The following is an 11,305-nucleotide window of genomic DNA, read 5'->3' as shown; positions in this document are numbered from 1 at the left end:
GTCTTCCTAGTCGAAAAAATAAGTGGTTACGCACGGTATGTATAAATTATAACAGCTCGAAGATTATTTAGAAAACAATGGCGAGTTACGTCTGTAGTCTGTACCGTGCTTAAACACTACAAAAAATATATTTTCAGTGTTCAGATGTCGAGAACTATTAGTGTTACAGAATATTTAGCGTTTAGAAGCTATATTATCTTATCGTGAGTTTTTGATCATGTGTAACTTGGAATTAGACGAAATATGATTGTTGCTAAATGTAAACCTGTATAACCAATAAAGGTATTGTTGTTAGTTACTTTGTGTTTTATTGTCATACCTACCTATAAACAGAAATATTATATTGTACTTACGATGGTTTCGATTACTAACACAAAAAAAAAAATACGGACCGCCCGGAAATCAGGGGGCTTAGGTACTCCTAACAGTATCGAGATCGAATTCAATCGAGTTCGTTTCGATTGAACACTGAATTGGTACCTACTCTTGAAAATTAACACAGCACACGATCGAGCTGTTGTCAAAGAGCCAGCAAAAAGATCTGTAGACTAGCCGATGTTCTTTTTAGTATGTGTGTCGAAATTTTACATCAATGTAACAAAATGAATCGCCAAATGTGTTGCTAAGCGCAAACCTCGAGAATGGATGAACCGATTTCATTATAATATTCATTGAAGTACGAGGTACCATGGTACCACAGAGGCCGGGGCCGGGCCGGACCGGTACTTTAATATAATTTTGGTCAAATACACATCAGTGTTTTTTCTGCAACGCGAGATGCGATTTAAAAGATCAAATACCTACGATTTAGCAACATGCGGCTCCATTATTAAATATTTAAGTTTCACCCAGTTCAGTAGTTCTATTGCTTAGGGATCTATAAATAGACTCTCTAACCTCCTTGTATAATAGAATGGTGTTTATTGTCTACATGAGAGTTCGTTAATGATTTTTGATTTATACGATGACTTAACTACGATTAGAATAATTGTTACTTGAAAAATTTACAAAAAACTATATAGTATAGTAAAGATACCACCGGTTTTAGCAGTTTTCACAGAGGAGCCAATAGAGCTCTTAAAATTTGATTTCCATGTCTGTATTAGTTTCTTACATAAAGAAAAGAAAAATGTTTTGTATTGGCAACTTTGCCCCGACTCCACCAACTTCACACATCTCAAGGATAAATAAAACACACTTTTAGCAAAATGAATGGCACATTTATATTTAATTATAATTATTCATTTTTATAATAAGAGCTTTCTTGTAATATTTATAATCCATTTGAACAGAGGGATCGCTCCATTATACAGAGTTCACAAAACAACAAACAAATCTTGCAAAGCCTCATCATTACGAATCACCAGGATTAGTAACAGAAAGAAATAAAAATCAACTCCAGTGCCGCGTTCTATTAACCTGAGCATTTCCAATAAGTTACCGGTGTGACGAGCGGAACCAAATCGATCGATTCATAATAAAAAAAAACTTAAAATTAACGCTAAATGGAAGAGAAAGTCAACTAAGCTAACAGCGGTCGCGATTGCGTGACTTAAAAACTACGACGAAATACTAAAAAAATATTTTGAACTTTCCAATCTCGTGGCGAGTGGGGGGGGGGGGACTGTTGGTGCTGTGCCTCACGCGTAACTAACAAATAGTTACTAATTTGGTACAGCCCGCAGTGCCCCCCCCCCAGCGACCAGCTTCCGAGGCTCACACACACCAATCAGGTTTCCTGATCGAGATATTAGATTCGGAATATATAAATATTTCACAAGGAAACCAAACTATTCCGAACGAAAAAAAATCTAACGTGCGGTTTTACGTTTGTGCTAGGAATTCAGAATCTGACTTCGGGAGCAGGAAACGGACCGCGTGTGTGTGAGCTCGCACCGATACCGACATTACATTGAGCTTCGATATCCACTTCCTATTTACAAGTCGATTGTCGCCAAATAATCATTCAAATGTTGAACGCGAAACGAACACAATGTCACGTTAGCTCTCCTTAAACTTATTTTATTATAATTTATCGAGACGCGTTCGTTCCGTAAAAACAATTTCGAGTGCACTATAAAAAATCTATAAAAATACTTGATTTGCATGCAAAATTAGATTTGTCATGCGTTGCGATTTATAATAATCAATAAATCAAAATCTCGATTAAAAATAATAATAATCATACAAAAAATAATTAATTTCATACAGTGCACTGGATAAGTACGATCCAATCAAAAACGCTATAGCTACCGAATAATATAAATAAAACGATACGCGATCGCGTAACATAAACCTGTAAACGGGGTAAAATCATAAAATTCACTGGAGTTACAAAATAAAAACCTTAAGTACGTCACTTAAGTTAGCAGCCAAACGGAACGTTTGTGTGTTTGTCCCTATTTCCTTCAATTCATTTATTTCATTACGTAAGGCCGTGTAACAGGGACCCTTCCGGGAAAATAGGGAAAAACACACAAATTCACAAATAAAACATTACGTCATTCGTCCCACCATCGAATCTCTAAAAAGGCGTAAAGAAATCCCTAATAAAATAATTCCAAAGTCCATTTCCGAGGTGTTTATTGTCAAGCGATTCGGTCGAGAAGTAATTACAGGCGGGACGGGAGCGGCCACGGAAACGGACTGCGGAGCTTAGCCTACGCTTATGGCAGCGAACGAAAACTATTCCGAGTCGTAATTAAAATATCTCTTCATCTCATATATCCATTAATTATGCTACGTATATCTAGGGGGGGGCTATTTTACAATTTTCCTCCATCGACGCGTCTTTGGATAGACATACAAAATTTCGTGATGAACGTTCGGGATATAAAGCTATGTCCTATGTCTAGGTAATATACACACTTAGAGCTATGTACAGGCCGGGACGGACGGCGCGGAACGGCCCGAGCGCCTACAGACGCGCGCGAACGGCCCGACACACACGCGCAACCCGCACGGCGGCCAATGGAATGTCTAACATTTGCGCTTTGCCGTCCGATTACAGACACAGAAAGGTGAAGGGGAAGAACGAAACGAGATACGAAACAGATAGACAAACAAAAATACAGACAAATTTCAACAGATAGACAGTAATAAAACCTACATTGATGCTATACAAAAAAAAAGTGAAGTTACATTGAAAATAATCCGAAACATATTTGAGTAAAGGCCGCTATCGTGCGGGCCGGCCCCTAGTGCCGGCTAGAGGCGCGCGTGTGTGTGCGTGTGTGTGCACGTGTGGGGGGGCGCGTGTGTGCGCGCACGCCCTCGCTATTGGCCGCCCGCCGGCCCTTGCCCTGGCACTTGGCCCATGCCCTGCAATGCGAAAAAAAATTATGTCAAAATAAATGAAAAATATCACCCTAAAATTAAATCATCATAATCATGACAAAAACGTAAACGATATTTTTTTTTCTTCGACACTAAAATTTTTGTGAATAAAAACAATTTAATCAAATTCAAATTCAAATTTCATTTATTTACAAGAATGTAGTTACAAAAAAGGTGTTGTTACAATATTAAGGCGCTAATACATTCTACCCACTATTTGGGTGTGCAAATATTTAAATGGAAATAAGTTTATTAAATTACACTACACCAACACTACACAAATTCTTCGCGTCACTATTGTTAAACGTCACTAATTCCTTCACAGATTCCGCAATGTAATAAGTTCTTGAATATCATAAAATTGTTTCTCCATTAACCATTTCGTCAGTTTCTTCTTAAATATATTTACTGGGAGATCTTTAAAGTTATCCGGTATTTTATTATATATTGTAATAGTCATAAATATCACACTATTTTTTGCTTGATTTATTCTACATGTTGGAAAGTGCAGTTTATTTTGATACCTCGTTAACATATGCGAATTTACTTCTCCTTTCTTTTTAAAATATTCTGGGTTCAAAGTTTAGTTAAATAACAATTTAAAACCAACAAAATCTTCGACGCTCCGAATTTAAATAAATTTATAAACAACAAGGCTATTTAATTCCTGACAATTATAATTCCAACCATAACAAATCTGACATATATTTCACATCAAAAAATGTAACAAAATGTTCAATAAACCACATAAAGGCTAATAATATAGTATATAGTAACCGGCATGGTCTGGTAGTGGTGCAGCGGCGCGGCGAGCAGCTTGGGCGCGTCCTCCGCCTTCTCCTCCTCGCGCCGCTTCAGGCACGCCGCCTTCGGGTTCAGGTTGCGCTCTGCCAACCAATGGTGCATTTGTCAACATAAGGAATCGTAGCGGACCAACGACGGAGCCTTGGGGGACACCCCCTATAGATTCCCACGACAAAACATTTTTTGGCAGTCTCTTTTTATCATGACTCTTCGGTTCACATTGCCAAACTTGTAAAAATACAATTACAAATTAACTATTATTTATTAGGGACAAACATACTAATTTTTTGAGTGATACTTTATATAAACACTAACTCGAAAGCCAATTGAAAAACTTAAACATGTTTTAACTACGAAAAAGTTTACATTACACCTTTTGAAGTATATAGTCACCAACATTTCAACTCTCATCCTTTCTGCCTCACTTTAAGCTGTAATTTGGAAGAGTATAACAAAATTTACAAATTATCACTATCACTTACCTCTGACTTGCTGCTCGAGCGTCATGATGACCTCAACGGCCATGTTGAGGATGCCGAGCTTGGTCTGCGGCTTATCGCTCTTCAGGTGCGTCATGCACATCCGTCCGAGCTCCTTCAACGCCTCGTTTATGTCTCTTATTCGTATCCTGCACAGTCCAATGTATCAGCAAACGTGTCATAAAAAAGAGCGTGTGTGCAGGGCACACGAGTCAGAAGTGAAACTTCTTTAGCAAGATTCAAAGACACCAAAATCGTCGCCTTACTCCATGACATAACGGCATTACCATGATGCGAATTTTTTGACTTGAATTTTTACTCATAAGAAGTTTCACATCAATAACTCACGTGGTAATTACAGCAGGGTTAGAATGTCACTACACAAACGACACATACGATATTTTTGCTTCATTTTAATTGGACATCAGCCCATCCGTCAAAGAAAATTTTCAATTTGCGAATATTTGGCGAAACTATCGTTCATGATATATTTTTACATTTTTTTAAATATCATTTTTTCTTAAAGGTCATTCTAACCCTGCAGGTAGTTCGTGAAACGGGTATTAACCTTTAACTGGTGACGCGGAGTCTCACAGGCGTCGCGTGTTTTACAAATTCTCAGAATTGGTCACTTCCCCCCGCCTGCCGCGACCCCGCTTCTCAGTAGCCTCTGTTTTAGTGCTAAAACGATCGGGGAACGAGGCGGACTTGTCGTCGGTTGTAAAACACGTGAGTAAAAACACTTACAAAATCTAAAGGAGTCTGTCAGGCTAAATGTCCCTAGTTGTCATACAAATGTTTTTTAAACCATTTTTTTGTTTTTCAGTGCAAAATGGCGGAAAATCAAAGGAAACGTAAATTGTCTGCCACAAATTCACAAACAAGACAAGTCCTGCGGTTAAACAGTCCATCGTTTGAAGAGGAGTTCAATGCCCTCATGCTAGCTTCAGACCAATCAGACAGCGAAGGTGATTGCGATGACTTTTTGATTTCCGAAAATGATTTTTTACAAAATCATGATAGTGATCAAGACGAATATTCCCAGGAGAGTCGGACCATTCGAGAAGACAGTAATGAGGAAGGTCAAATCACTTGTTAAGAAGTTAGCAGCGACAGTTCTGAAGACGAAGACATACCTCTTTCAGAATTACGAATATAGGTTGCCGATAGAGGTGATTTTTTGAAGTCATTAGCCCGTTCGCTAGTGATACCACATATGCAAAGACGTGTCATCAGCAGTCAATTACCAAGGGAGTTACGACTAGTGATAAAGCGAGTTCTGGGGGATGATATGATCGAAGAAGGTGACCAAAGTCACGAGCCAAGTCAGGGTAAACGAAGAGCATGTAGGGTTTGTCCACCTAAACTACACAGAATGACAATTTACACGTGTGTCGGGTGTTCTAATCCCGTTTGCTTGCAATGTTCTCGCCCCCTGTGCAAAAATTGCCAGTGATTTATATAAAGTTGAGCGGTTGTCAAATTTTTTATATTTTTGTTTTCAGAAGTGCTGTTTTGTTCTTTCGTTTCTTTATTGATTAGATTTTAAGTAAAAAATGTTAAATTTCAAATGTTACTTGTGTTTTGTCAATTAAAAGGCTAAAATGGAGATCTCAAGTCAATTAAGGCTGAATAGTACTAGATAGAGTTAATGACTGTTTTTTCTTTAATTTTATAATAAAAGCTGATTGTATTTAGTTTTGTGTCTTTTATTACATACCGATGGTTAAATATCAACACAATTTTGATACGTACATATTACATTTTATGCCTAAAATTTACTTTGAAAGTAGTAGTCTGTCAGACGTCATGTCCCGTATAGTGTTATACATTTTTCACGTCACTGGTTAAAGGTTAAATTCGCTTTTTTGCTATAGTTAAAAAATTACACTAGAAGTATCTTTTCCATCAGCAGTTATTTAAGTCACAGTATATTATTAATAAATAAATATATGACATAACATAAAAATTAAATTTGGATACGTGGTTAAAATAAATCCTTATTTTACAAAGGAGAACCAGTGTCAAAAGTGGTGAACTGCAGTAAGTATTAATTAATCCTTTATAGCGTAGTTTTTATTTTTGATATTGTTATAATTATTCAAAGATGTTTGCAAAATTATAAATAATGAACAAGAATTTAATAAATGATTTTGTACCAAAACTCTTCTAGGTTTGATATAATTACAAACTATCTATTGAATTAGGCATTACTAACCAAATTCAGCAGTTTTTGCATGAACGATTCGCATTTATTATTTTCCTTTATACAAAAATGTTTATAATAATTAAAAGCTTTCGTTAACTTTCGTCATACGTCATTACGCCTGCGGCTTCCTATCTTGTCGTTCCGTCTTTCAATCTGTCAGTCAGTCAGTTTGGCCGCTTTACATATTATGTCTGTCGACTTGTTCGTTTATCCATCTACTTGTGTCTCCGTCAGCGAGTTCGCCAGCTCTACCGGTTCGTGTGCCTGTGTCCCCGTGCACTCACCGCTCGCGCGCGTTGTTGGCCTGTCGCCGCTCCTTGTCGCGCAGCGCTTTGGCGCGCGGGTCGAGCTCGTCGTCGCCCGACTCCGCCGACGAGCAGCTGCCGCCGACACAACACACACACCCCACGTGATTTATCGCTTTTACGTACTTTTCTATTTTTTTACTACGAAGTTTTATGGCTCTGCTTTGTAACGACTTACATGGGACCGGTTTTGATGAGATTTTTGTTAATGTGAAATTTCGTCTTTCCGTTCAGTAGTTTAAAAGAAAAAGATAACTAAAGATTCAATATAACGAATCGGTTCGTACAAATAGTGATATGCTTTGATTCGATAAATTGAAAAATCATTAATTTTAATATTGTAAGCGATAACTCAAATAAACATGGTAATCTATTAAATTTGCAATTACATATATTAATGGGAAGATAAATTTATTTTAGCGTAAAAATAGTGTGATGGGTACGTATGAATGAACCAACGACGCGACGTTTAGAATTTATTGAAATAAAAATTATACTACATAATAATACCATCCAAAATTTACCTCTCAGTGGAAGGCAGCGCGCGAGCGAGAGCAGCCGACACCTATATTGTGTAAAAACAGCCTACTGTTTGTATAAAACACCATCCCAATCGGCCAAGCACAGACATACACACACATTAGCGTATGATATGAGAGTTAGTAACGACATAAGTATATATTTTTAACATTTACGCGACACGCGCGTCATTTGTCAACCGTTAGCCAATGAGAACGCTCCGATTTAATAATGTTCCGTTCTTAATTTGAAATATTTTCGACTTTTTGCTACTTTCGTCATATATTTAACCACGTATCCGTTTAAACATCACTCACCTTGAACCTAATAAGCAAACAAACAAACAAAAAATGGGGAAAAAATATTTAAAAACATATACTGTGACCCAAGTTGTTAGAATGATGGTAAGCTGAAACTCTAATTTTGTTAGGAAACACATTTTATACATGTAGTAGTTTATAAAATAATATTATTTGTGAAAACATACAAAGGGATCATGAAAATGAGATTAGAAGTCAGTTTTGATATTCATGAATAATATAAACAATAAACAATAGTGTATAACGCTATTTAAAATGTTGCTTCGTCACCATTAATATTTTTTTGCAACTTGCGATTTACATAATTACGATTTTGTAAATCTTACTTTTTATGAAAAAAAACGTTGTAAAATAGCCAAATACACTATCATAAAATGTGTCTATGAATTATATAACAAAAAATACCAATTGATATATCGATATAAAATGCCTTAGTCGTTATTTAGTGAGAATATGAATGAATACATAATTGTATTATTTTATATCAATATATTATGGATGCAGAAAGCGAGACGAGGTGAAGACGTGGCGATTCATTGCGCTGTAATTAAAGAGTCGAAAGTTACCTAAAAATTATTTTTCGATCAATTATTATTTGTCCATATTATATTGTATGATTCGCCAAGCCTTCCCGTGAAGCGACAGATTTGAGTTTTAATGGTTTGGAAATTTGGAGGAGTTTATGTTATATTACATTAATTTAGGTATAAAAAAGATGAGGATTTGCAAGATAGAGGAGTCGGACTTTTGTCTATTTTAGTAATGTTAGGGGTATTTTCATTGGAAGTTTGTGAGAACTGAGGTTTTTGAAAGTGTTAAAGGATGTTGCACGATTTTTGTGCTAGGATTTTGTTTGGGAAATCGGAAATGTGTGAAAAGCATGAACACATAATATGTTTACAGGCAATTATAAGTAAAAAGGTGTAGATAGTTTATAATAAGCCTTTTGGCAATTGAAATGTAATCAACCTGCATTTTGTTCAATAAATCTCACTGTGACGTCTAACGTGTGCGCGTTAGTGTGCCGTGTCGGTAACCTATCTACACCTTGTTGCTCATTAAGGCAATTAATTGTTCAAATTAGAGCGGTATCCACTAGGTACCGCCGCGGGTAGCGGTATCCCGATGGCACGCGATTATATCTCTCACGTAGTATATTACAGAGACTCTACGCGTACCTATTGGATACCGCTCTAACGTGAACAGGTCTGTATGTGCGTGCGTGTGTGTGTGTGTGTGTATGTATGGGGTATACCTCTCGCGCACGTTGTTGGCCTGTCTGCGCTCGCGCTCGCGCGCCGCCTTCGCGTCGGGGTCCAGCTCGTCCTCGTCCGCCGACGAGCAGCTGCCGGCCACACTGCGCGCCAGTTAGCGATACACTCTCACACACACTCTACACCCCCCCACCCTACCCCCCACACATATCGACCCCCCGACACGTAATCTTAACAGTTTCATATATTTAAAAAGAATGCTTTGCAAATTTAATTGTTGTAATCCAGATAATTTAATCTAATCTGGCGGATGTTGCGCATAATTTACCAAGATACATACTAGTTTGAGTGTTAGTAATTCTCCCGTCCCAAAACGAAACATCATCATAGTATTTATATTTTTTGGTTTTTATGGCATTCAAATGCTTTATAAATATAAATTAATAAAGAATAGAAAAAATTCGATCACGAGGCGGGACTCGAACCCGCATCCTTCGCGCCATTCCGGGGCGGATGCCTAACCAACTCAGCCACTCGTGACCCGCCTGAGCAATCGAATTTATTCTATCCTTTCAGTTTTATGTGTCTTAAGGGACACACCGCGCGCCATCTATTGAGATGATTTAACAACCATCTCAACCAATATGAAGCACTTTTCAGTGAATACAATATTGTAACGATGGTGTACGATTACCTAATCGTACAGACAATACATGTTCCCGGAATGCAATGCGTCGATGTTGCATATTTTATTATAATGTATTAATTATTATTTTACCACACAATGTTAGTTCGCAGTCGGATTCCGCACCGGGCGGAGCTCCATCCTAGATCATCTCATCTCATCCCATTATAGTGAATTAATAATAAATATCTCTTTATCTCAATCTCATATCTTATAATTAACCCCAACCCCCGCCAACATTGGTCCTTCGAGCAAACGGTGAATTGCGGGACCGGGACGCGTTCAGAAAGTGTGCTGTGTTTGTGTGCGTGGTTCTGGTTTCCGTGATTACGCGACCTCGGTGCTTTAGGAAGGCACCACATATATCTTCACATCTCTACCCTGGTGTCTTGGGGGGACACTGCATCCCAACATCTCAACCTCGGTGCTTTAAGAAGGCACCATACATCTACATATCTCAACCCTGGTGCCCTGGAAAGGCATCACATCTCTACACATCGACGGAATAATTTACATCTCGGCGCGGCGTAAGCGTAACTTGAAGCTGACCAAGTAAGGTTTCTTATATTTTATCTCTTATTTTCAAACATGTCGATGGAGGATATTTTAGCTACCCAAGAGCAATTAATAGATGCATTGGATAAGCTACATATAAACTTTAAAAAAGATGGAGCGGAGCGAAAGACTCCCGATTATATACGACGACGATTAGAAACGTTAGAACAATATTTTGTAGACTTCCACAACAACCATATGATACTTCTATCTTTCAACGATCACTCTCATGAGTATTTTGCATTCAATAGATATGATCAAATTAAGAAAAAATACAATAATATAAAGACAGCCTTACAGAATTATAAATCTTTAGAAAACCCTGAATTACAACCTCCAACCTTTCAAACCCCGTCAATCTCTAATGAATATCAAGAAAAACCTCCTAACAATATCTCCAATATAAATAAAACGGAAGAGCTTATGAAAAAACAAACAACTAATTTTAAGGCTTTTCTGCGAACTGTTTCAAACATAAATCTTGATCTTATATCGGAAAAGTGGGAATTTGAGGATATTCTAAAGTCCTTGCAAATCCGCTGGTCGGTAATTGATACCTTGCATTGGGAATTAGAAAATGAATTGAGCGGAACGAACGCTGAATATGAAGAACAATTTACTAATTATGAAAAACATTACTATAAGTTAAAAACAGATATCAATAAAAAGATGTATTCTCTATCTCATATAGAGAAATCAACCCCAAAAGTAGAGCTGCCTACATTCGAAGGAAATTACATGCAATGGGTTTCGTTTAAAGATCTATTTACAGAAACTATCCACAATAATCCGTCACTGTCGAATGCACAAAAGTTACAGTTTCTCAAGAGTAAAGTTAAGGGCGAGCCTGAAAAAATGATTCAACATCTCCAAATTAGC

The 11,305-nt window shown here is 37.4% G+C and overlaps 1 protein-coding gene across 8 annotated transcripts in view; it reads right to left on the bottom strand.

Moving 5' to 3' along the window:
- Positions 1 to 1,198: 1,198 nt before the first annotated feature.
- The window catches only part of LOC123704177 (protein daughterless), a 48,490-nt gene continuing 38,383 nt past the window's right edge, over positions 1,199 to 11,305 (bottom strand). For 6 of the 8 annotated variants that reach the window (XM_045652481.1, XM_045652482.1, XM_045652484.1 and 3 more), the window contains 4 exons: positions 9,228 to 9,329; positions 4,623 to 4,768; positions 4,114 to 4,223; positions 1,199 to 3,321 (listed from right to left, as the gene is read on the bottom strand). In XM_045652481.1, coding sequence (XP_045508437.1) covers positions 3,277 to 3,321; positions 4,114 to 4,223; positions 4,623 to 4,768; positions 9,228 to 9,329 — 403 coding nt within the window. In that variant the 3' untranslated portion in view covers positions 1,199 to 3,276. Of the gene's footprint in view, positions 3,322 to 4,113; positions 4,224 to 4,622; positions 4,769 to 7,112; positions 7,209 to 9,227; positions 9,330 to 11,305 lie in introns of all 8 variants that reach the window. The other 2 variants (XM_045652486.1, XM_045652485.1) reach the window with 2 other exon arrangements.

Source organism: Colias croceus, chromosome 28, assembly GCF_905220415.1.
Source record: "Colias croceus chromosome 28, ilColCroc2.1".
NCBI lineage: Eukaryota > Metazoa > Arthropoda > Insecta > Lepidoptera > Pieridae > Colias > Colias croceus.
This window is presented reverse-complemented; position numbering and strand designations above follow the sequence as displayed.